This window comes from Pelophylax lessonae, assembly GCF_965119305.1.
Source record: "Pelophylax lessonae genome assembly, chromosome: 8".
Taxonomy (NCBI): Eukaryota; Metazoa; Chordata; class Amphibia; order Anura; family Ranidae; genus Pelophylax; species Pelophylax lessonae.
In genome coordinates, this window is record NC_138775.1 from 78,127,085 (window position 1) to 78,153,708 (window position 26,624).

A 26,624-nucleotide genomic window follows, 5' to 3' on the forward strand; every position below is an offset into this window, starting at 1 on the left:
TAAACATGTTGTCCCTAAAGCTGATGTGTTGGGTCAACTGGTGGTTTCAGGGTTCCAAAATGAGTGCAGCCACGTGCTTGGAGGCTGCCTTTCTGGGATCTCTTACGGACCTCAGGAATTTTGTCTATAGAGGCCCACGGGCATATGACCTTGTACCTGGTCCCTCCCGAGTTACCTGGCGGGTGTGGGTGGTGGCTCCTCGCAAATTTGTCCAGCCTACTCAGTGGCCTCCTGCTCAACCCCTGTGGGGTAACGCCCCCCCCCCCCCTGCCTCATTTGCACTTGCTCCCGGATCCACAGGCATGGGCGAGATATGGGGTGAAAACTTTGGCTGATGTCATGTCGTCGGGTGGGATCCTGCCATTCTCCCAGCTCAGGGACAAGTTTAGGTTGCCTCTGTGGATGAGATTTAGGTACTTTCAATTGCGCCATGCCCTCTGGACTCAATTTCGGGAGCCCCCTCTCCTCCAGCCTGACCCCATCGAAAAGCTTCTGGCCCCGGGGAATTTGCAGAAACCTCTGTCCTCCCTGTATGCATCACTCCTGGGCACGGAGTCTCCTAGAGTTGAACGGCTTCGGACTATGTGGCAATCTGATCTACCATTCCTGGAGCAAGAGGATTGGGAGGAATGTTTAGAATCGGGTCCCAAACTGGTCATTCCATCCCAGGATAAACTAATTCAGGTGAAATTCCTTCATAGAGTCTACTACACCCCGGTGAAGCTACATCGCATATTTACTGACCGGGACCCTACCTGTCCTCGCTGCCATGCCCATCCAGGATCTTATATCCATATGTTCTGGGAATGCCCAGTGATAGCTGGTTACTGGGTGGATGTTTTTGGGGTCATTAATACTAGGCTAGAGCTCTCTCTCCAGGTCTCCCCTGCGTTGCCATTACTGGGTATCCATGATGATGACCAGCGTACGCATCACTCCAAGCTGCTGATCTCATACCTTCTATATTACGCAAAAAAGGAAATACTTCTTAGATGGTCCTCCCCTTCTCCTCCAGCTGCTTCATCCTGGCTCAAGCTGGTGGATGCAGACCTGTCTATGTATAAACTGACCTATATGAATTGGGGTTGCCCTTGGAAATATGACAAGATGTGGGCGCCTTGGACTGCTGATTGATTCCAGAGGCCTGTGGTCCCTCCCCCTCTACCCCCTTCCCCTTCCTCTTTCTCCCTTTCTCCTATTTCCTTTTATTCTCTCCCCCCCCCCCCCCCACCTCCCTCCTCTGCAACTGGGTTGCTCTGGTTTAATTGCTGCTTGCTCTGTTTTTTTTCCCTCTGAGCTATTTGTTTACATTCCTAGTTTTGTACTGTGGACTATTGTGTGTTATTGATTACCTTGCTGTATTGTCCTTGACTCTCACGGTGTGATGATTATTGTATAATATTCCTTGTCCTGTTATGTTTTTTCTCAATAAAGCACTCCTTGTTTGTTAAAAAAGTTGATGTGTTGAAAGCAGTAAAAAATGGCAGTTTTTTGCATATGGGGCTGCGTAGCTGCAGACCGGTCAGGGGACCCATGCTGACCCTTGTCCACAGCCGAAAGTGCCTACAATGGGCAGAACTGGACCACCGCGCAATGGAAGAGGGTGGCCTTGCCTGTTGAATCACCTTTTCTTTTACATCATGTGGATGGCTGGGTGTGTGTGCGTCACTTACCTGGGAAAGAGGTGACACCAGGATGCAGTATAGGAAGAAGGCAAGTCAGCAGAGTATGATATATATGGTAATACAGTGTCACCACAAGATGGCCACCGTGGACACTATTGTAAAACTGTGCCACGTCCTATTATGTATAATTAAAGGGATTGCTATAGCATTGAAAATTGACTTTCCCGGCACCACAACATGACAAGGATGTCATAAAAAAATATATACTTTATTTTAGGAATTGGTTAAAATGTTTATACCATCATAACATACAAATATAAATACAAAAACCAGACACTGATGATCTAGTTTTTAACAGTGTCTGTTTTTTGTATTTATATTTGTTTGTTACGATGGTATAAACTTTTTAACCAATTCCTAAAATAAAGTATATATTTTTTTTTACGACATCCTTGTCATGTTGTGGTGCCGGGAAAGTCCATTTTCAATGCTATAGTAATCCCTTTAAAGAGGCAGTATGATGCTTTGGGCGATGTTCTGCTGGGAAACCTTGGATCCCGCCATTCATGGGAATGTTACTTGATACATAGAACCTACCTAAACATTGCTGTCCTCTGTGCTGTGATGATGTTGACTCCTGTGTGCATGCACTGGAATGACGTCATCGTGGCCCGGCAATTCAACAGACCAGACCCCGAGGGAAGACTGGGAGAAGACAAAGCAGCCCTGGGACCAGCTGGAGGGTGTTGTTTGAGGGGTAAGTCTGTCATACTGTGTTAATATGCTGTGCATACTAGCACATTATAGCATAAAGCTCCTGGGGGCCCATTGAAAAATAATTTAAAAAAAATAGAGTTTAATTTCACTTTAAATCAGCTGCTGAAATTGCCTAAAACTGAAGGTTTATTATTACTTTAATCAAGTTCCACATTCTGCAAATCGACTTTGAAATAACAGTCAAATTAAGTTCTTAAATTAAAGCTATCCCAATCTTCTTATTGCCAATTTCATGGTGCTGAAGTTTTAGTATCCATAAAAGGTCCAAGTCGAGACTTGTACTGATCTATCTAGATGCAGTTAGGAAAGTGAGATTGATCTTTTTCACAACCTGAAGTATTTATATTAAAAGAGGAAAGATGGTAATTATTTTCATTTTTGCAGGTTACTACATTTAGTTTGTGAGGTCTAGCTGTAGAGACAAGCATTAAAATTCTTTCTGTCAAGTTATTTATGCTGGATATCAGATGCTAGAATTTGATAAAGTACAAAAATAAAGGAATAACACATAAAAGCAGTAAACTTGTAAATATCTGAGTATGGTAACTACAATAGGGAGAGTATTCAATCTCTACATACCACTAGGTGTCAGTGTTGTTTAATGTTCATGTATGTACAGTATATCAGCATCACCTCCAGTGAATAGGTGTTCTTGAGTTTAAAATATAACTGTGTAAATATAATTTCAGTATTTTTAGGAAAGGTTTTCAAGACTTAATTCAGCAGTTGTGGATTCCAAGGCTGTCTCTAAATGCCTTTTTGTGTACTTTGTTTTTCTGTGATTTCTGGAACTGGTAACTATTTCCAATTCCTCAGGGGGTTGGTAGATTTGGCAAAGTTCACCAGATCGTTTTTGTTTATGGTTTGCACCTCGCTGCCAAACCGCACCCTTGCCACTAGAGATGGGCCAAACACCCCTCTGTTCGGTTCGCACCAGAACACTGTGATCGGGGGAAAAGTTTGTTCGAACATTCGAACTCCATTAAAGTCTATAGGACTCGAAGCTGAAAAATCAAAAGTCCTAATTTTAAAGGCTTAAATGCAAGTTATTGCCAATAAAAGTGTTTCGGGACCGGTGGTACTGCACTGGGGGACATGCACCAATGCAAAAAAAAAAAATTAATTTTTTTACTGGAGCAGTGATTTAAATGATGCTTAAAGTTAAACAATAAAAATGAAAAATTCCTTTAAATATCGTGCCTGGGGGATCCCCTTAATGTGCCTGTAAAGTGGCGCATTGTACGATGTATGGAGCCTGCTGCAGCAATACTGACATTTCTAAAGGAAAAAATTTAATTTAAACTTGCTTGCGGCTGTAATGTATTGTCAGCTCCCGGCAATACAGATAAAAGAAATGAAAAAAAAAAAAGGCGTAGGGTCCCCCCCAGTTCCTTTGGGTCTGGTATGGATATGGATGTGGTACGCCAAAATGATAAAAAAACGCACATGCGCAGGGCGCAGGAACGAGCCCTGCTGTAAAAAATTAGATACAAAATTTAAATCGCATGTACTTGTCATACAGATGCAGAAAAATTGGGCCATGGGTGTTGGTGGTGCCTGAACACCGCAGCCCATTGCAGTTACTCTTGTTGGGTGCAGGAACAGGCCCTGCTGTTAAAAATTAGATACAAAATTGAAATCGCATGTACTTGTCATACAGGTGCAGAAAAATTGGGCCTTGGGTGTTGGTGGAGCCTGAACACCGCAACTCCTCGCAGTTACTCTTGCTGGGCGCAGGAACGGTCCCTGCTGTTAAAAATGTGATACAAAATTTAAATCGCATGTACTTGTCATACAGGTGCAGAAAAATTGGGCCTTGGGTGTTGGTGGTGCCTGAACAACGCCACCCCTCGCATTTACACTTGCTGGGCCTTGGGTGTTGGTGGTGCCCTAAACCAAAAACATTGTTGGAAGCTAGCATACTCAAGATTCAGGATAGGTAGCATATGCAGTCTTCAAGGGATGCCAGACCCCTAGAAAATTCAATCAGTTACATCAGCATCAGGGGCTTGATAGCTGCTGTTGATCTAGGACTGATTAATTTTGATAAATGTCAGCTGGTCAACAGGGTCTGTGGACAGACGCACTCTTTTATCAGTCACAAAACCTCCAGCAGCACTGAATGTCCGTTCGGAAAGCACGCTGGAAGCAGGACAGGCCATTAGCTCCATTGCATATTGAGCAAGTTCTGGCCAGTAGTCCATCCTCAAGACCCAGTAACCCAGTGAATGCTTAGTTGGAAAGGTCTCCAAGTCTGCTCTTGCCCCTAGATAATCCTGCACCATATGATGGAGATGTTGCCAACGGTTGCTTAAACCTAAGAACCCTGGGCGCTGAGGACTAAAGAATGGTTTAAAGGCATCGGTCAGCCAGCCGATTTCTCCACCGCTCCTCCTGAACGATGCCTCAGAAACACATCCAGAGAATGTTAACCTCCCAGTGTCTGTAAAGGTGTTACGCAAATTTTTCTTCAAGGCATCCTCAAGATGTTTCATCCTCTGCTCCCTCTGTGAAGGCAGGATGAGCTCTGCAACTTTACCCTTGTAACGTGGATCAAGAAGCATTGCCAACCAGTAATAATCCCTCTCCTTGATACCACAAATCCTCTGGTCCTTCGCAGGCTTTGCAGAATCAGGGAGCCCATGCAGTGCAAGTTTGAGGAGGCATGAGATTCTGAGTCCTCTGGGTCACTAAGGATGACATTGTCAGGAGCAACCTCTCCCCAGCCACGTATATAAAACCATCCCTTGAAGACTGCTGTATGTTATCCTCTACATCCATGCTGTCACAATCCTCATCCTCCTCCTCTTTCTCCTGTGTGTTTTGTGGCCCTGCAGGAATGTTATCTGCATAAAGGGGGCTTGTGAAGCAAGGAAGTCCTCCTCTTCCTCCCACTGATCTGCCTCAAATGCCCTGTCCATGATTCCATGAAGCATGTGTGTAACGGATCAACCAGCACCCCGACCGGGCACCTCCATTGACGGATGCTCCTAGTGCTTCCCGAGTGCTCCAAGCACTCCACCAGACATCGTAACCACTTCAGACCCCATGAGCAGCTTGGTTAGGATCTCGCCGTCTTCTACCCACCCTGGACCTACGACAAGGCTCCAGGTTCCCGTGGGTGAACCTCTCTTTCCCCAGAGAGTGCAACAGAACAAGCTCTTACACAAGCTCGTACAAGAGCTTAGTGATTATCCAAGGGAGTATGGAAGACCATAGCAATCCCTTGTAGCATATTCCCCCAATAAGAGCCAGGACTCTAGATTGAGGGTGAAGTAACTCTAACTTTATTGAACAAGAAACAAACTTTTATACAGTTTTCCCCCACAAGGTTACCGGCCAGGTGGACCTTGTTGAGGACTGGACGTGACATTCACAATCCAATAGAAACAGGGTTTTACACTTCCATACAGTGTACACAAAAATATACAATGTGGGACAATCCCCCCTCCCCCTTAGCATCCAATCCACATACATATATACATCCCATAAAAAGTTTCTCTTAAAGCGCTAGTATCCCGCTTTTTGACACTTTTACCTACAGGTAAGCCTATAATAAGGCTTACCTGTAGGTATAAATAATATCTCCTAAACCGGCATGGTTTACGAGATATTCGCAGTGCATGCAGCCGCTCGCGCGAGCGGCGCATGCGCTCTGAAGGTCCGGGGGGACCTTCAATTTTGTTTGCCGGGAGCTTGCCGGAAAATCACTCCCGCGAGCATGCGCAGGAGTGACGTCATCGCGGCTCCGGCCAATCATCGCGCCGGAGCCGTCTCTTTCAGCCAATCACCACCGAACCCGGAAGAGACGGCGAGGGATCATGGCAGCGCCCGCAGCGATGTCCAGGGGTCCGTGTCAGGGCTTCGTTCTAAGGTAAGTTACACATAATGGGCTAGTATGCGATGCATACTAGCTCATTATGCCTTTGTCTTGCAGGTTTTTTTTTTTTTTTTTTTTTTATAGGGTTTACAACCGCTTTAAGGCAGACTGTCAGAGAAACCTTCAGCTGCAGACTGGTCATCACATGACAAGCACCACATGACTTCCACATGACTTCCTGGCTGCCTATAAAAGCTGAGCAAGTGCTCAGAGGAATTGCTGGTTTGTCTTTCAGCTTCCTGTACCTGAGTTCCTGTTTCCTGTGTGATCATTTACCTGCTGTGACCCGGATTGACCCTGACCTACTCTGCTCTTCTCCTGGACCCGACCTTGGCTTGTTTTACGGACTTTGCTTTTGCTTACCTGTGCTTGACCCTCAGCCTGTGACCTGGATTGTCTGCTTACCTGTGTTTGACCCTCAGCCTGCTCCGGATTTCTTCTGCTGGATCCTGATCAGTCTCTGCTTCAGTTCTACAGGACCTCCACACAAGCTCTATCTGCCTGCTGGTAGCTTGTGCCTCTTTTTGCCATCCACCCTCTGTATCACCTCCAGAGGGGCGGAGTGCGCTTAGTCGCAACAGCGAACCGCTCTCGGCATCTCGGCCTCGGTGAGTACCTCTATTCTGATACAGACAGACAGAACAATATGAGGTCATTAACATTTAACACAGTGGTGTAGTGGTTAGCACTTTCACCTAGCAGCAAGAGGGTCACTGGTTCAAATCCCAACCACGACACTACCTGCCTGGAGTTCAGATGTTCTCCCTGTGCCTGTGTGGGTTTCCTCCGGGTACTCTGGTTTCCTCCCACACTCCAAAGACATGCTGGTAGGTTAATTGGATCCTGTATAAAAAAAATTGGCCCTACTGTGTATGTATGTGAGTTAGGGACCTTAGATTGTAAGCTCCTTGAGGGCAGGGACTGATGTGAATGTACAATGTATATGTAAAGCGCTGCGTAAATTGACAGCGCTATATAAGTACCTGAAATAAATAAACAAACAGTGAGACAGGGGCAATCCACATTCCCTCCCAATACACAAATAATAGGGAAAACCTGTCTGACATTGAAAGATATGTAATACACACATTATTTAGGAATTACAGATTTCATGGCAATGGGAAAAAATCTTCATATTTCTATATGGAGATATTGCTGACAAATATGACTGTCCCATCTGAAGCAATTCAAACCATTAATTATCTCTTTTTCACTTCCAGTGACGGTGAATACCCCGACACCTAAGCCAGTGTGCAGTCCACTGCCCAGGAGCCACCCAAGGAACGAACAGAGAAATGACGTCTACCTCACTGCTTCAATGCATTTCTTGCATACGCGTCTGTTCTGGAAGCCCACAGGATAAACTTAAAATTGTAGTGATGGACAGCGCACTTTACCAATTGACTGAGGCAGTGGGAGGCGGTGCAGCCTGTAGGCTACAGGCTGCACCGCCCCATGCTGCCTCCTCAGCCAATGGGTAGCTTAAGCTGCCTCAGTCCCTCCCATATAACATCACTTTTCAGTATCCCAAGTCCCGTATCCCAAGTCCCGGCCTGCCCGCACAGTAAACTAACAGGCTGGGACAGCGGGACTGACATTTATTACAATCAGAAAAGTGTGACTGCACAGCTCCTGTCCCAGTCCCGCAGCTCAGGTAGCATAGCTGCTGCACCATAGACAGAGGCTCTGGGGGAGGGGGTTTTGACCCCCCCCTTATCTGCACTAGCTGATATATACACTGCACTGGTTGATATATACTGTACTAGCTGATATATACTTCACTGGTTGATGTATATACTACACTAGCTGATATATACTGCACTGGCGGATATACAGTATACACTGGACTTGGCTGATATATACTGCACTAGTTGATATATACACTGCACTGTTGATGTACACTGCACTGTTGATATATACTGCACTTGCAGATATATACTGCGCTATAACTTACGTTCCACTTAAACTCGAAGCTGAAATATACACTGCACTGGTTGATATATACTGAACTAGCTGAAATATATTGCACTGGTTGATATATATACTGCACTAGCTGATATATACTGCACTAGCTGATATATACTGCACTAGTGGATATATACACTAAACTTGGCTGATAAGTATACTGCACTAGCTGATATATACTGCACTGGTATAAATATATATATATATATATATACTGCACTAGCTGATATATACACTGCACTGGTTGATATATACTGCACTAGCTGATATATTATTGCACTGGTTGATATACAGTATTTATACTGCACTAGCTGATATATACACTGCACTGGTTGATATATATATATATATATATATATATATATATATACTGCAATAGCTAATATATATATACTGCACTAGTTGATGTATGTATGTATATATATATATATATATATATACTACACTTGCTGATATATTAATATATAAAACGCACAATCAACTAACTACCCTGCCTAATCTCACTTCTATCTCGTCCTCTAACACACTAAAGGCGGCTGCCGTGTAAGCAAAATTATATGGTGTGGGGCGTGGACATAGCCCCCTGCCGTTGGCTAATCATGGCTCTGAAAAAGACATTGTCCTGTGATTGGCCAAAGCATACAGGTCAGGTGCATGCTTTGGCCAATCACAGGCACTTAATGCACTGCAATTGCACAGTGCATTATGGGGCGATCATCGGCAGGTGAATTTCCCACGAAGAGCCCCGTTTGTTCCTGTGTTCAGCGAAGACACGAACATCCGATGTTCGAGTCAAACTTACGTTCGACTCAAACTCGAAGCTCAACACTACTTGCCACTGAACCCCAAACCCTGTCACTCAGCAGCCTGGCCATTGCACCCCTGATACTGCACCTTCCCTGTACCCCTGATTGTTTCCCCTCCCTGCCTCCAAACACCCTACCACTGCCACCCCAATCCCTTCCTGGTCACCTAGAAGCCTAGCCACTTTATATTTCCTTAATCCTGACAATGCACCTCCAAGCACCCCCTACACTGGCTCCCCATTCACCACAAACATTGCACCTTTCTGTCACCCAACACCCCCTGCCACCCACTACCTCTGCACTGAGAACTTCTATTACTGCTCTTCCTTGTCACACACACCCCTATCACTGCTCCACCCTGTCCCCCCTAACCCCCTGTCACGGTTCCCCCCTTTCCCCACCAACCCCCTTAGCCCCTGCCCCCACTAACCCCCTTGTGACTGCTGCCACCTTCCCCGCAAACCCACTGTCACTGCTTCCCCCTGCCCATGTTAACCCTGTCACTGCCCCCCCCCCCCCCCCGCCCTCCTATTAACTCCCTGCTACTGCTCCTCCCTTGCCATTTTTGCAGGAAAGTGCAGAGAGAAAGGGAGGATGCTACTGCTTGAAGATTTGCGCCAATCACCAGGAGATCTAGGAGAGGACCTTCAAAACCATATGTCTCAAAGTTTTAAGGTATAACTGACAGCAATGGGTTACTTTGTGATGCACAAGGCCCATATAGTAGTAAAAAAAAAAAAAAAAAAAACTTTAGTTCTCCTGAGTGAGCTGGTGAGAAATATAGAAACAAGTAGAAACCCTGGCAGAGAGGAGCAAAATAACTAACACGTTTACTGGGAGATAAAATGGTAGTTGTGTTTTCCTTTCACTTATCGAATGATTCACGTGGTGTTAACAGCATTTAAATAGTAAATCAAAACTTCAGGTTCCATTTGATGCTCAAAGAAAACTACCACCCTTCCCTTCTCTAAATGCCTCTTGCATCTTTATTTTCTGAAGTATTCTAGCCTATCTAGTGATATTACGGGTCGATCGTCTTCTTTTTTGGTGGAAGCTGGCCTCCCTCCCATGCTAACAGTGCTCATATAATGACATGTGAGTGCCATTGAGTCTGGGAGTACTCTGAGCCCAGGTCATGTGAAGATGTGTCCCAGGGGGTATGTCATGGAAAGACTGGGCTCACAGAAAATTGAAGGACAACTGTGTCATTCCACCAATCTGAAGAGGACCACTGGTGCTGGATGTGAGAAGAAGCTAGGAATGAGGTTGGAGGGTAGAGAGAAAAGTAAAGCTTAGCTACATTTTTTTTATATATATAATCCAGGAGGGGGGGGGGCATCTAATGAGTTTCAATAAATACTGGAGTTCTACTTTAACATTTAGACCAGAAGAATTGTAATTTGTTTTTGCTTTTTTGGGGGGGGGGGGTTTGCAGGAATTTGGGTACCAGATTGACTATTATTATTTTTATCGTTATAAATGTTAATATTTATGGAAAGACACATATGTGAATATATATATATATATATATATATATATATATATATATATATATATTAATGGTATTACCTAAAATATGATTTAATAGAATAGCAGCAGTCAAAATGACCTGTAAGGTACAACAGACCCCCAGGTTAGTAAAGTTATCAGTATTACACTATGGGCTTGCCCGGTTTTATGTTTCCCACAACATGTTAATGAGCGGAGCTGCCGAGTGTAGCTGATCCAGGAGTGCTGCTTGCTTGCTTTGGAGCGAGAGATTGGGGCTGATCCATTGTGTCCATTAAGTGGAGGTTCGATCCAGGATTGCCTATTGTGAGAGGAGTGTTAAGCTTGATACAAGTAGGCTTAAGGTGAGAGGCCAATCTAGAAGGTGGTGGTCGTTAGTACACTAAGAGCACCTGCATCCTTATTTAGGATTATATTTGATTCACCTTTATCTCACGGGCATTGCATGGACTGACTTTTTCAATATCTATCCTATTATGTTTTCGTTTGATGTTAATTTGATGTGATCATTAGCGCTGCACTATTATTTCTGAAGATTTGTACATACGGGTGTTGTATTTTGACCTGAGTGTTCAGCTGCTGAAATTGTTAAGATTGTTTTTTCCGTGCGCTGATATTGTTTCATTTTGTTTATGACCCACTGCATCTGCCTATTTTATTAAACTTGCTATAGTTCTTTCAGATTCTGCCAATCCTGTCCCCCCCCCCCCCCCCCACACACACATCCTTTGTATTCTACAAGGACAGGTTTTACAATTTATTCAGAAACAAAGCATGCTGGGACTCAAACATAACTGAAGTATGTCAATGGTGTGTGGGGAGGTGCAGCATGGTGCGGCGGCACTAAACACACACAGTTCAGTTGCAGAGAACAGAACTTGTATTAATGCAGAATCCAGTAATTCACAACAACCCGGAGGGAAAGCACCCGACCGTGAACACTCGTGGTATATAACAGCAGTGTGTAGCAGTAGGTCTCAGATGTGCCAACAGCGTCTATCTTGGGGGACAGAATGCGGCCTGGCCGATCTGCACCCAAATGGGGAGGTTTCCAGGAAGGAATCCTTTCCCTACTCCTCAAGAACATCTCCCTGCCGCTAATCAGTGTCCCTGTCAGACCAGTGACATGTCCCTATGCTACCCACAGGTGAAATCCGTGTCAGGCCCATGAGTCAGGGTCTTAAATAGACTCTGCCTGAGCCAATATGGTCACCAGAGTTCCATGGGATGGCAGCATCCAACTGGATAGCTCCCTTGGTCACCCAGGAAACCATATTCCTCTTGACTTCCTCTGACATGCAATGACGCTGCAGTTCAACACCACCTGCAGTGGAGAAAGCAGACTGCACCTGCCTACAGGTGTACTGGGTGTCCAACATATAGGGCTCATTCACCCAAGCACTGAGACCAGTAGTCTGTAAATGGGCCTTGTGTTTATGTGGCTTGAGCTGCCAGGGCTGAATGTAGGCAACCAATTCAAGTCTATAGGCATAGACACAGCTGCTCATCCTAATTTGACAGCCTTGCAGGTGTGGGTGAGCAGCCCCTTATGCACAGTCTGCAGTCTGCATTGAAAACAGCCCATGTTGTTCCAAAGATGTAGTAAAAATATGCACAGAATATTATAAATCTAAGGGCTCTTTCACACGGGGGGTCCGATCAGATCCGCCTGTCAGTTTTTTAGGCGGATCTGATCGGATCCTCCATGCAGCTCTATGGGGCAGCGGGTGTCAGCGGAGGTCACCTCCGCTGACACCCGCTGCCATCCACATCCGATCCTGTGCTGAAATCTGGACGGATGGAAACCCTATTTTTCCATCCGTTCAGTAATCGGATCGGATGAGAGCAGACAAGCGGTCCGCTCTCCTCCGATCCCCCATAGAGGGCAGCGGGTGCTGAGACACCTCCCTCTCCGCTCTGCAAGCGGAGACGGAGCTGTCATCCGCCCGACTCAGCGGGGATCGCGGATCGATCCCCGCTGAGCAACACGGATCCGCCTGCGGAGGCGGACCGTGTGAAAGAAGCCTAAAAGAGCAATTAGACTGCATAGAGCATCATAAACACATTTCATGCTGACATTTAGGATGGCTTTTAGGATCCATTATAAAACCAGATGAAGATAGGTAAGAGGAACTGTGAACTCAATAATGTCATGATGCTTTCACAAAAGGTATGAAAATCCTTTTTCCATGCCAGGTAAGGTTCTGCCCCTGTATAGAGGAGTCATCAGATGGGGTGCCATTACCAAACCTCGCTTATGAAACTACAGCAAATTTCCCCTCCCCTCTGCATTTCTGTGCTTCTCCATGCAGTGCAGCTTTTCAGGAAGCTTCAGTCTCAAAACTCCTCTAAAGAGCCCTGAGCCTGATGCAGGCAATGGTCTGACTCTTCGGAGGAGTTATACAAATATAAAAATGTAAAACAAAAAATGCAAAAATTGCTTTGTTTTACATTATTCTGTCATTTTGTGGTTAATGCTGGCTGCTATTTTTTGTCTTTGGTAGTGCGGATATTCTTCTATTTTTTTTACAAATATAAAAATGCCTTGATGGGTAGGTGTCAGTCTGGAAGAGTGTGGCAAACATTTGGCTCACAGCTGCTGTGTGGTCCGATTGATCTCCATGGGCAAGTTTGACAGGTGGTGTAAAATGAGGCTGCATTCACATCTTCATGTTCCAGGAACACAAGCAGAAACGCACGTTCCCAGAAACATGCAAAAAATCGCTATTGTGCCTGCAGTACCATTAGTTTTAACCTCTTCACGTTGGCTGCATGCATGTATGAGGCCTCTCAGGGTGTGGGCCTTCACACAGAGCGACTGCACATATGTGGCCCTGCGTAAACCACCTACCATGCTGAGAGCGCGCTACCAGAAAGCTCCTGATGCAGACTAGTGATTGGGAGCTTTCCGATTATGTGACTGCCGCGACAGCAAGTCACATGACCCGAATGCCCGCCTCCTGACTTTTGGAACCCTTAAAGCAGTGGTTCTCAACTCCTGTCCTCAGGGCCCCCTAACAGGCCAGATTTTAAGCCATACCTTGGGGAGATGCAGACTAGAATACTGCAATCAATGAGCAGCAATAGATTTCACATGTGATGTATTTCAGTTATCTTGCAAACCTGGCCTGTTAGTGGGTCCTGAGGACAGGAATTGAGAACCACTGCCTTAAAGGGTCAGGACGGCGGGAACGGGTTAAAGACGAGTCAACACTTTCCCACTCCTTCAGACTGACATGCACGCAAGACATTTTAAAATTTACACGGGGAGCAGCTGTGTGTTTTGTCACACACGAAAAAACTGCACCTAAACGCGCATTGCAAATCGCACAGGGCTCACTGCCATAAAAGGCGCAGGAGCTACTTGTTTGTCACACGTAGAGAAGACCATTCAAATGTATGGGCTGCCACATGCTATTGGTGCAACAAAAGCATGAAACATAGCGTCGCATTGCATCACGCAGGCATGAATGGAGCCTTAGAGCCCTAACCTCTCATCAGCCTTCTAGATATGAAGTGTCTTCCTCTTTGTTTTGTGCATTTACCAAACACACACTGCCCCTGCCTATTCTGTAAGATATAAAATGTCAAAATCATCCTGTACCATCTCACACTGAGATGGAACTAGTATTCCTAGCCTCCCTATATATACACACACACACTAACAAGGGGAGGGCGGAGCTTCAAACTGGACACCCCCCTCCTTAGACGAGCTTTGCGCAGTCCGACCAATCCAACCCGAGCGGCCGGAAGCCAATAACTAAGGTCGTAAGACCTAACCTATCAAGTCATGCGTTCCAGAGGACCCGGAAGTGGCATGTAGGTCAGAAGGAATATGCGGTGCCATGTGTGGTTGATGCTCGGTGAAGGGAATTAGCCGCACGGTGTGTGATACATGCACGGTGACCGGAGCCGGTGATGTGTGTGTTGTAGCAGGCTGTGTGATGAAGGATGGCAGTGCCAGCCATACAGGGCACCGGCTTCCATCTCCGGAGGATGCTCACCTACTTCCCCCAGGATATCAGCCTCGCCTTCGCCTATGGATCGGCGGTGTTCAGACAGACCGGGGCCTCCCAGAACCATGCCAATGTAAGAGGGGAAGTGACAGACAACTGTCAGTAGGACTTGGAGATGAGATTCTTTATAGAAGAACTACAGGCAAAACTTTTTTCATTTTGAATAGAGTAAGGGAGGGTTATATGTAGGGATCGACCGATTATTGGGAAAGCCAAATATCGATGGCCGATCTGCACTTTCCCGATATATTGGAATCGGCCACCAAGGTGACTGATATTGCCGATATTTTGGGAAAGTGCTTGTACCGGAGTGATGCCTGCAGCTAGAGGAATCACCCCGATACCGGCTTCCAGAGCTGACGGTCAGCTGTCTTGTAACAACAACCGATGCGGCTGAGAAGCCGCTCGGCTGTCATTACAAGGAGCGGGAGAGGATGTCCCCCCTCCCGCTGCCTTTCCGCGGCTCACCAGGGTCACCCGTCCCACCAGGAGACCTGGGAAACCAGCCTGCGCGGCCGCCAAAGACCCGCATTCGGCTCTGATCGGGTCTCCACTTTTGGGTTTTTACATGATGTCAGGACATCACTTCTGGGTACTCGGCGCTAGATTCAAAAAATTACAGCATTCAAAACAGCCGAACTTGGCGTTTTGAATGCTTTAAAGTGCAGAGGAGGGGTTTGGGGTCTTTTAGACCCCCCCCCCCCATATCCCTCCACAAGAGTACCTGTCAAAGAACAAAAAAAAAAAAAAAAAGGTTTTTAATGTACGAAAATATCGGCCGATATGCATTGACCAAAATATCGGTATCGGCAACGAGAAACCAATATCGGTCAATCACTCGTTATAACCCCCTATAGATATACAGTGGATACAAAAAGTCTACACACCCCTGTTAAAATGTCAGGTTTCTGTGATGTAAAAAAAATGAGACAAAGATAAATCATTTTAGACGTTTTTCCACCTTTATTGTGACCCTTTATTAAAACCGTACAACTCAGTTGAACGACAAAATAAAATCTTTTAGGTGGAGGGAAGTAAAAATAAAAAAAGACGGCGACTCTCCTTAATGTGGACACCGAAACAAAAATCTGACAGGTGTGCTAATCCCATTTCCATTCTGTCCAAAACGTAAAAAGTTTTTTTCTTTTAGTTACACTTTAACAAGATAGTGTACACAAAGTGACATTTCATTTTTAGGTGGAGTCTGATCGCTGTTTTTATATCTGTTGGGAGGTCAGACAGTCAGATTTCTCACCAGGCCCTCCTATTCTTCCTTTTCCCATTGGAAATGTGCTCCGGTGTCCTCCAATCTCATTTCTATATGAATATCAAAATCACAATGTTTATTTTCCTCCTGTCACTCCCTGCAGCACACATAAACAAAAGGGGATGGATGCTGATGACGTTGGTGCCCTTCTGTGGACAGCTGCCCATACTTAGCCAGTGACATTGATATTCCCTGTCCCTTTGCTTACATGTGATAGGTTAGGAAATGATCTGGACCTCTCGGATGATTGGATGAAAATAAACACAATTTTGATCAGATAAAGACGAGTTTAGAGGACATCCTAACAGTTATATAAATCAATGGTATATGAGGTATAATCCCTTATACTGACAACAACAAGACACTTTCTCTATCGCTCATTGACAGACGTAGTCCTCGGTGATACAGCACCTTCGGGTTATGTTGCCTCCGCAGGAGTAGGACTAGACAGGAAATTAAAATGCTCTGGCCACACCTTAGGGGCAGTCCCAGAGGGTATATCCTCTCTCTCTCTGCCTCAGCAAATCAGTTTTTTTCTGTCTAGTCAGGAGTAAGGACCTAGATACCTTGCTGGGATCTTCGGTCCTGGCAGGATTTTTTTCTTAGAAAAGATTTTTTAGACAGCTTTTTTTCTCCAGTGTTCCTGTGAGATCTTCAAGCAAGAAAGCTGAACTGGGCGACGGGCGGGATGTTGAGATCCAGTGGTCACCCCAGTTCAGCCTACGAGCGCGTGCAGGCCATAGCTCCGCGCTGAGTCGGCCGCGACATAGTCCCACTGAACGGGGACTGACCCTGCGAGTTAAACGTCCCGCTGAAACGCCAAGGACCATGAGTCACAGCGTCCATATTGGTCGACAGCCCTCCAACTTCGGTGGAGAGGGGTACTGTCAGGAGTTGGCGCCCGCCTGGTTCCGGTATGGTGAGTAGTATGTTCCCCTTTTCCCCCTGTCGGGTCTTGTGGTGAACGCGGGCCCCTCTCTGTAATGGTAAGGATGGGTTCCCCTCTATCCTATAACAGGTCACAGATCCCCCTAATTAAGTGTGATTTTTGTGTACAAAGCCAGCAGGCTTGGTTTGGGAGCTGACAATCTAAATACAAAGTATGTTTAAATGATTGTAATATGTGGCAGCACTGGAAGCTTACTGTGTTACTAGAAGTATCCTACCTGTCAGAAGTCACAGGACAGGTATGCGGCTTGCCAGGTCATTCCTCCAGCTGAAGCAGGTCTCCCGACGGCCATGCGGTTCCGCCAGGGTACCGCCGGTCAAGCTGATCTCCATGAGAGAAAGGTTTTGCGATGCCTAGTTACTGCAGGACGCCGCTATGCTGTACAAACCGCCGTAGATCGCACGAGGCCGCCATTTTGGCGTAGCCTCGTGTCTGCAGCATGGGGGCGGCCATGTTTGAGGTGACTCCAACACCTCGTGGAGCTAGGGGAGGCGCCGGAAGGCGTGCAGAGGGGCGGAGCCGCCTCCTTTCTTCCTGGGCAGCCAGCCAAAAGACTTCCTGTTTGTGAACACAGCGCTGTAAACTGTTGCAGTGAACGCTGAGCATCAAGTGGTGAGCCTGGGGGTCTATCTCTCTCTCTCTCTCTCTCGCTCGATAGGGATCCCTAGCAGGTAACACTGAGGGGCTTTTGTGGCGCTGGGGGTCTGGAAAAAAAAAAAAAAGTTTTTTATTTAAGTTTTGATTGAAGTTTCCGGGTAGTTACTGGAATAATCATGGACCCTGCCACACAAGTACCCCCACCTGTTTCCCTCAAGGGGGCCACGGGACCCGCCGGTGCACAGAGCATGGATGCATTTACAGCAGTTTTGGAGTCTATGGTGGCTCGGGTGGAGGCGGCCTGTCAGGGACGGGGGTCAAGAAAGCGACCCCCGCCTACCCCTATAATATCTGACACCTCTGACTCAGATTCAGAGATGGTCACTGCAGCTGCAGGTCCCTCTGCAAGGGCTGTTATCTCAGGTAAAGCTCCCTCAGACAGTGAGGAGGACGTGCATTCTTCCGCCATAATTCAGGAAGAAGCATTGGTGGACGCACTAGTTGTGGTGGTGCGGGAAACCTTAAGACTTGAGGTTTTACCGGCAGAGGCAACTGAAACAGAGATTCCCTTTGGTACTAACAAGCCCATCAAAACGGTGAAGGTTTTTCCTGTACCCAAGTGTTTTGGTAATAAAATCAAAGGAGAATGGGAGCATTCTAAACGTACCTTTACTATTTCCAAGCGTATTGCTAGACGCTATCCGTTTTGAGGAATCCCTCATTAAGAAATGGACGGTACCACCAGTGGTGGATCCACCTATTTCCAGGCTGAATAAAGCCACGGTTATCCCAGTGGAGGACACTTCGTCCTTTAAGGATCCGGTGGATCGGAAGATGGAAGCGGAGTCCCGCACTATCTTCTCTCTGATAGGGTCAGCATTTAGACCAGTAATTGTTATTGGTCTAGTTTCCCAGACACTAACGGAATGGGCGAGATTGGTACGCCAAGACCTTAGGGGAAAAGATATTCCCCAGGAAACATCTGATTTGATGGAACAGATTATACAAGGACTACAGTTTATCTGTGACGCAGCCTTGGATACTACTCACCTATTAGGGCATGCATCTATGTCAGCGGTAATCCTCAGACGTGTGCTGTGGTTAAAATGCTGGTCAGCGGACCTAGGTTCCAAAAAGACCTTGACGAATCTCCCTTTTCAGGGGAATCGCCTATTTGGGGCCACCCTAGATGAAATCATTAAAGATGCCACTGGGGGCAAGAGCACTTTCTTGCCACAGGCTGCTAAAGCTAAGGGACCTCGCAACAAGCGAGGACCTTTCTTTACCGCCCATAAAGGGTTCGCACGCCCAGCTGGAACAAGCGGGAAAGGCAAGACTCCTCCAGGAGGGTTCAAGAAGGGCTGGTCGGACAAACAGAGGACCGACTCAGCCAAACCCGAAGCAAAGGATTACACAGCCTGAAGGTGCGCCCCCCACCCGGTTTGAGGGTGGGGGGACGTTTTCACCGGTATTCAGGACATTAGATCGAGCATCGACTACTACTACCGGTGCGATTCTTCCCTTCCAACATTTAAGTGTTACAGGGAGCGGTAGTCACCGTTCCCTGAACAGATCTTTTTCTTTACCTTTTCCTAAGATTAGTCTCAATTCCCCACAGGAATCGGATCCGGTTGACCAGACAGACCAAGAAGCCTCTAGCCGGGTGACTTCGGTCCCTGAGATTCAACCAGGAGAGATCACCGTTCCTGGTAGGAATCAGGTGTCGGATAAATGTGTGGGAACAGAGAACGACCAGACTTTCTCGGATGGTCGAGGCCAGATAGCTCTAGGGACGCCTGGTTCAAATTCCGTCAGTACCAGTGGTCCTAGAAATTCTAGGCTGGCCTCGCCAAGCCGGCCTGGCCAACTTGGACTTGCTAGTCGCGGACGTTCCGTGGGAACTGCTTCTCAGGGAGTATCTACGGTCTCTAGGACCAATCTACCATTGTGCTTTACAGTCGCTGGTTTTAATGGCCTGGCCATTGAGACCCAAGTACTGAAGGACAGAGGGTTGTCAGCTTCAGTCATTCCTACCCTTATTAAAGCAAGGAAAGCGACTTCCAGCAGAGTCTATTATCACACATGGAAGACTTGTATCGCGTGGTGCGAATCTTTAGGATTTCCTCCACGTACCTATTCGGTGACTCGAATATTGGCCTTTTTGCAGAAAGGGGTTGAGCAGAAGCTAGCCTTGAGCCCCATCAAGGGTCAAGTTTCAGCATTAGCAATCTTCTTTCAGAAACCTTTAGCTACCAAGTCCTTGGTGCGGAATTTCATCCAGGGGGTGCGGCACCTGGCTCCACCAGTCCGCGCGCCCTTACCGCCCTGGGATCTTAATTTGGTTTTGTTGGTTCTACAGAAACCTCCTTTTGAAAACATCAGGGAGATTCCCTTGCTTACTTTATCCCAGAAGGTGGCCTTCTTGATGGCTATCACTTCTGCACGCAGGTTGTCAGAACTGGCTGCTTTATCATGCCAGTCCCCATACTTAGTGATTCATAGGGATAAGGTAGTACTTCATCCTAAGCCATCCTTTCTTCCAAAGGTGGTTTCAGATTTTCATCTGAATGAAGATATTGTACTACCTTCCTTGTGTCCTCAGCTAAAGCATCATCAGGAACATGCGTTGCATTCCTTGGATGTGGTTCGGGCAATCAGGGTATACCTGAAGGTTACGGAATCGTTCCGTAAGACGGATTCACTTTTTGTGATCACGGATGGCCCCAGAAAGGGGTTGCCTGCATCTGCCGCGACTATCTCCAAATGGATTAGACAGACGGTGGTACAGGCTTATTCTATTAAGGGTCAGAGTCCTCCGTTCCCTGTTAGGGCGCACTCCACTCGAGCGCTCAGTACTTCCTGGGCCTTTCGCCATCAGGCGTCAGTGGTCCAGGTATGTAAGGCGGCCACTTGGTCGTCGGTACATACCTTTACAAAATTTTATAAAATTGATGTGATGGCATCGGCGGATGCCTCATTTGGCCGCAAGGTTTTGCAGGCCGCTATTTGAGGAGACCGGTGGTCTACCTCGAGGGTTTTTTTCTGTTTGAAAAAAAAAAAAAAAATTGTTTTCTCTTTTTTTGGTGAGTCTCATCATTAAGGATGAGCATTGTAAACTTCTAGTTGGCACCGGTTGGGCCTTCTAGATTGGGATTTGATTTCCATTTTCCCACCCCTCAGTTGTGATACTGCTCTGGGACGTCCCGAAGGTGGTGTATCACCGAGGACTACGTCTGTCGATGAGCGCTAGAGAAAAATGGATTTTTGTAAAATCTTACCGTAAAATCCTTTTCTCTTAGCTCATTGACAGACGTAGTCCCCGCCCCTCTGTTTTGGAGTTGGGTTGGGTTAAATTCTCTAAGCACTGCTTTTTCACATAACTGATTTGCTGAGGCAGAGAGAGAGAGGATATACCCTCTGGGACTGCCCCTAGGGTGTGGCCAGAGCTTTTTAATTTCCTGTCTAGTCCTGCTCCTGCGGAGGTAACATAACCCGAAGGTGGTGTATCACCGAGGACTACGTCTGTCGATGAGCTAAGAGAAAAGGATTTTACGGTAAGATTTTACAAAAATCCATTTATTTCTCACATTGACACCAATGATGGGACACTTTTACCCCCACTAATACCAAGGATGGGGCACTCTTCCTCCCGCTGACTGCAACGATGGGGCACTCTTCCTCCCGCTGACTGCAACGATGGGGCACTCTTCCTCCCGCTGACTGCAACGATGGGGCACTCTTCCTCCCGCTGACCGCAGCGTTGGGGCACCCTTCCTCCTGCTGACCGCAGCGTTGGGGCACCCTTTGCCCCGCTGACCGCAGCGTTGGGGCACCCTTTGCCCCGCTGACTGCAGCGTTGGGGCACCCTTTGCCCCGCTGACCGCAGCGTTGGGGCGCCCTTTGCCCCGCTGACCGCAGCGTTGGGGCGCCCTTTGCCCCGCTGACCGCAGCGTTGGGGCGCCCTTTGCCCCGCTGACCGCAGCGTTGGGGCGCCCTTTGCCCCGCTGACCGCAGCGTTGGGGCGCCCTTTGCCCCGCTGACCGCAGCGTTGGGGCGCCCTTTGCCCCGCTGACCGCAGCGTTGGGGCGCCCTTTGCCCCGCTGACCGCAGCGTTGGGGCGCCCTTTGCCCCGCTGACCGCAGCGTTGGGGCGCCCTTTGCCCCGCTGACCGCAGCGTTGGGGCGCCCTTTGCCCCGCTGACCGCAGCGTTGGGGCGCCCTTTGCCCCGCTGACCGCAGCGTTGGGGCGCCCTTTGCCCCGCTGACCGCAGCGTTGGGGCGCCCTTTGCCCCGCTGACCGCAGCGTTGGGGCGCCCTTTGCCCCGCTGACCGCAGCGTTGGGGCGCCCTTTGCCCCGCTGACCGCAGCGTTGGGGCGCCCTTTGCCCCGCTGACCGCATCGTTGGGGCGCCCTTCCTTCCGCTGACCGCAGCGATGGGGCACTATTCCCCCTCCCCCACTGGCACCAACCATTGGGGAAATTTCCCCCCCTAATAGCAATGATGGAGCACTTTTCCCCACTAATACCAAAGATGGGGCACTGTTCTTCTCACTGACACCCAACAATGGGGCACTATTCCCCCCCCCTAAAAGCAATGATGGGGCACTATTCCCTCACTAATACCATAGTTAGGGCACTGTTCCTCTTGCTGACGTCCAACGATAAAGCACTATTCCCTCCATTGACACTAATGAGGGGGCACTATTTCCTCCCCCTAATTCCAATAATATATTCACTCCCACTGTTGCTAAGACAATTTCTACTCCCAGGGGGTACAGTCCGGCCCCCCTCAGGTCTTGAGTACAGTAAACTGGGCCTTGGTTTATAAAGTTTGGAGACATCTGATAAAGTAATGAGTAACCCAGGAGGAAGTGTGGGAGTCCCTAAAGCCCCTTTCCCATAGCTGTTTCATCAGCCTCTTTTTTGACCTGTAATTGGACAAATTTTAAACAAACTGCAATGTATTCCTATAAAGGCCAGGTCTATGTGGTCATGTGTCCTTTTACGATAGGGACCATTCAGGTTAATCAAACTTAACCCACTAAGTTTGCGTCTCTGTTCACTTTTTTGCAGACTTGGCTGAGTTAAGGCAGATCTAAGCAAATACATGTCTGGTTACATCCACCCAAAAGAATGACATCAATCTGTATTTCTTCCATCACATACCTGATATCGGTTTCCATCCTGATCTGACTCAGCAAGGGGTCAGTCTATGGATCACATGCTGAGATGGAATGAAGGTGCCTGTATGAAAGAGCCATATCCTCATTGTGAGGGGTGTCCAGACATGGCAGATCAAGTGGAGAATTGTACGAAGATCTCAGGTTTTCTATTCCCCCCCCCTGTCGTCGCTAGGGAGATTTCCAATCATTTTCTGGTTAATGCACAGACGGTGATAGGAAATCTATCCAACGGGGACTGAATTCGGATAAAAGGTTTGTGTGTTCAGGCATTTCCTTGGTGGTAGGGTCTCTTTTTAAAAATAAACTAGAAGATGTCATCTCAAGCTAATTTGATTGCTGCCTACATAGGAAATCTTCACCTAAAGTGACTCTTGTTCGTTCAAATTGTCAAGTGGGTTAAGATTACGTATGACCCCTGAGATTTATTATCATGATATTCGTTTTATGTTGTTCAAAAAGTTGTTTCTTCTTTCTTCGTTTTACCCAATTTAAATTTTTGCCTTCCAGAACAACATGCTGGACTTTGTGTTTGCAGTTGATGACCCTGTCACATGGCATACCATGAATCTAATGCAGAACCGGAGTCACTACTCATTCCTGAAATATCTGGGGCCGAAGCAAATTACTAATGTCCAGAATAGGTACGGAGCTGGAGTCTATTTTAACACGCTGGTTCCATGTGAAGGCAAGGTATGTCCATCCCCTGGATACTGCTGTCCATGATTGTAAAATAGAATGTCCATGCTGCAAACATCGGTCCTCCAGCTAAAGCAAAGACTTTAATCTGGCCATACATGGATCAAAATTTGACTGCTTTAGCAGAGACTGGCTGAATTTCGACCTTTGTATGAGCACCCTGTTTGTATACATGTTGTTCTGTCGATTGACTTGTGAACAGCCAGCCTTGTGGGTTTTTTCTGAACGATTAGTGCCACCGGATACAGCCGGCAGCACGAATCATTGTGTTCTGCTGGCAGGAGGGATTCTGCCGCCAAAGCTGACTTTGTTGATGGTGAAATGAAGCGATAAGAACATTTCATAATCTATGGTCTGCCCTATTACTATGTAATAAGGAAAGCTGTGTGTTCTCCGAAAAGATGTGCACTTTTTGTCTTTCCTGATACATTGTTTGAGGGAAAAAAACAGGTTTACAGCTTATAGTCAGGCCTGCTTTTCTGGTTTCCAGTAAAATAGCCATTGGACACAATACAATTCTATCCCAGAATTACCCACTTAGAAAAAAAAAAAAAAACAGTGCACACTCCTGGAGTAATATTAGGTGGAGACAATCCGGAAACAATTAAGTGTTTGTTTTTTTTTTTGTTTTTTCCAGAATTGTCGCTCTTTTTTTTGTTTATAGCACAAAAAATAAAAATTGCACAGGTGATCAAATACCACCAAAGGAAAGCTCTATTTGTGGGTACAGTGTCGTACGACCGCGCAATTTTTAGTTAAAGTAACACAGTGCCGAATCACAAAAAATGGCCTTGTCATTAAGGGGGCAAATCTTTCCAGTCTAGAACTGGTTAACAGGGACAGAGACAGCAATAAAAACTGACAGGTGTTCTAACTCCTCTCCAATCTATCTAAAACTAAAATGTTTTGCCTTTAGTTATACCTAGGGTAATAGCATTGATCTCTGCTAGCTTCATGTAACATATTCCCAGTTATGTATTGTCTTCTTCACCATGTCCCAAGCGGAGTCCTCTGCTGCCCTGATGGACGGCTGTCCAGCAGGTGGTCCTCCCTCCGGACTTGCATGCGGGTGCTGGCCTAATAATATCTAACGTCGAGGCGGTTCCATTTGCACCGTTCCATCCAAGATCCTCTGTCCTCTTGTCGGATACCTGCATGGATTATTGAATGTGATATTTGCACCAATAGGACTGTTTTGCTGATGGTTATTGCACAGCCACATTATATACACAGTTATATATTTTGGGTTTTATCCCAACACTTATGCACTTTTTTCCCCTACTATCAAATATGTGATTCTACATTTTATTTTTTACACAACTAGAAGTGTGCTGATTACCGCATACATAGTCTATTGAGAAGGACAGGTTTGTTTTCCGTAGACATGTAATTCATTCAAATGCAGATCTCTGTAAATGAATGATGCAGCTGTGTGGGCAGACAGCAGCTGCAGGGGAGAGAAACCCCTGCATGCTGTCACAAGTGGGGGGGTTGGAAAGCGGGTGCTTAAGACCATGTTGTGCCCTAAATACAGGTGTAAATGTTCCTAAATCCCTTCCCACTGCTGCCTTCTAGCCCTTTAAAGTGGATCTAAATGCTGGGAGGTGGAGGCAGACATTCTGATCATGTGACCGCTGAGATTGGCATTCACAGCGATCACTCGATCCCAAGTATGCATCAGGAGCTTTTAGGTACCTGTTGGTTACTTTACTGGAAGCCCGCTCTCAGCCCACACAAGTTTTTACCTAGGGCCATATATATGCACCGGGTCAGCGGGAGGTGGTTAAGGAGAACTTGGCTTTAACATATTTTAGGAATGTTATTTACCTGTAAAATCCTCCCTTGTGTAGACATCCAAAGTGTCTGATACTGCTGCTGGTTGTCTCCATCGTAGATGTGATGTCCGCAGCCCCGGCAGACTCAGAGCTGTCCCTCAAATATTCCTGTTGGCAGCTACTTAAAAACGTATGCAGGGAGGTGAGGATAGAGGCAGAGGAGCTGGGACAGCATAGACAGTAACTGAACACTGCTAGACGAGGAAAGGCCTGTGGTGTGCAAGGAAGGATGGAGGTGTGCTAGGTTTTTGACTCTTCCTGGAGTAACCAAATTTGCAAGCAATTTCAAAATCGCATTTTACGGCAATGTTAGACCCGTTCACACTGGGGCAACCTGTGATTGCCTGACAGGTCGCCGTAGGTCGCCTGCCATAGAGAAGCCATGGACCCGTTTTAAAAGGAGCGACACAAGTCGCTCCGACTTAGAAAAAGGGTCCGGAGCTTCTTTAGGGCGACCTGCATTGACTTCAATGATATGAAGTCCATGCCGGCCGCTCCGAGGTCGTGGTGCGAGCTGCGTGCCGCGACCTGTGAGGTCGCCCTGGCAAGTCGGATCGCCCCAGTGTGAACGGGGTCTTAATAAATACAACGCTGCAGGTAAGTATTTAAATAGTTTTCTGTGCTAAGCCTACAATCTTTTAAGTTAATAATAGGTTCTCTTTAAAGATAGTAAGCAAAGCCAAGCAAACCATTTCTTTATAACCCTATGGCCAATTATTCACCTCCTACAGACAGAATTTTATACTGTTCTCAAACTTTTAATACAGCAGTTTCAAGCACATTAGTTTTCATTAGCACATGATTTAGAAACTATTCTGTCTTGGCTTTGAGTAATAAGATAGTACAACTATTCAGATGAAAGTGAGATGGGCCTAAGGATACCAGAAGTCCTTTTTCTCAAATACTTTGACTTCCTGACCAAAACCATGGAATAGGTCGTGTGTTTGAAAGCGGTACTGTACTGATCGGTGTGTGAAAAGAAAATGTACATCCTACCTGTTTGAGCAGTACAGTGTTTTCATAGGTTCGGATTTGTTTTACAGAAGCATTTTTTAGCTTGCAGCATTTTAATCAATGTATTTTTATATCAAGAGTTTGAATAGCTACTGATTTTGTATTTAGGAAGTAGCAATACATTATTTCTAAGTGAACTTGCACTGTATATATGGGATTCCTTGTCACAGCTTCATGTCTTCTTTTCCCCAGGTCATCAAATATGGGGTCGTCAGTACCGATACTCTCATTGAAGACTTACTTTACTGGAAGACTTTGTACATTGCTGGTCGCTTACATAAACCGGTAAGATGGGGAGAGTGAAAGCTGGAGAAGGAACCATGAAGGGAAAGGGTTTCTTTTCTTGCAGTACAAACCTCAGGGGCACATGTACACAGACATTGTTTTCCTGCGTTTCAAATATTTAATTCCCGGTTCACATTTCTGCGATGCGGGAATGCTGCGAATATGCAGCCTGTTCCCGCATTGCACCCGCACCCCTGGCAGTTCACACTGCCATATGCGAT

At 46.7% G+C, this 26,624-nt stretch overlaps 1 protein-coding gene across 1 annotated transcript in view; it reads left to right on the forward strand.

Annotated features, from left to right (window-relative positions):
• The first annotated feature begins 14,292 nt into the window (after positions 1-14,292).
• The window catches only part of TAMM41 (TAM41 mitochondrial translocator assembly and maintenance homolog), a 51,794-nt gene continuing 39,462 nt past the window's right edge, over positions 14,293-26,624 (forward strand). Inside the window, exons 1-3 of the mRNA XM_082266117.1 lie at positions 14,293-14,651; positions 23,081-23,263; positions 26,311-26,403. Of these exons, the coding sequence (XP_082122243.1) occupies positions 14,514-14,651; positions 23,081-23,263; positions 26,311-26,403 (414 nt within the window). The 5' untranslated portion in view covers positions 14,293-14,513. The remainder of the gene's footprint in view (positions 14,652-23,080; positions 23,264-26,310; positions 26,404-26,624) is intronic.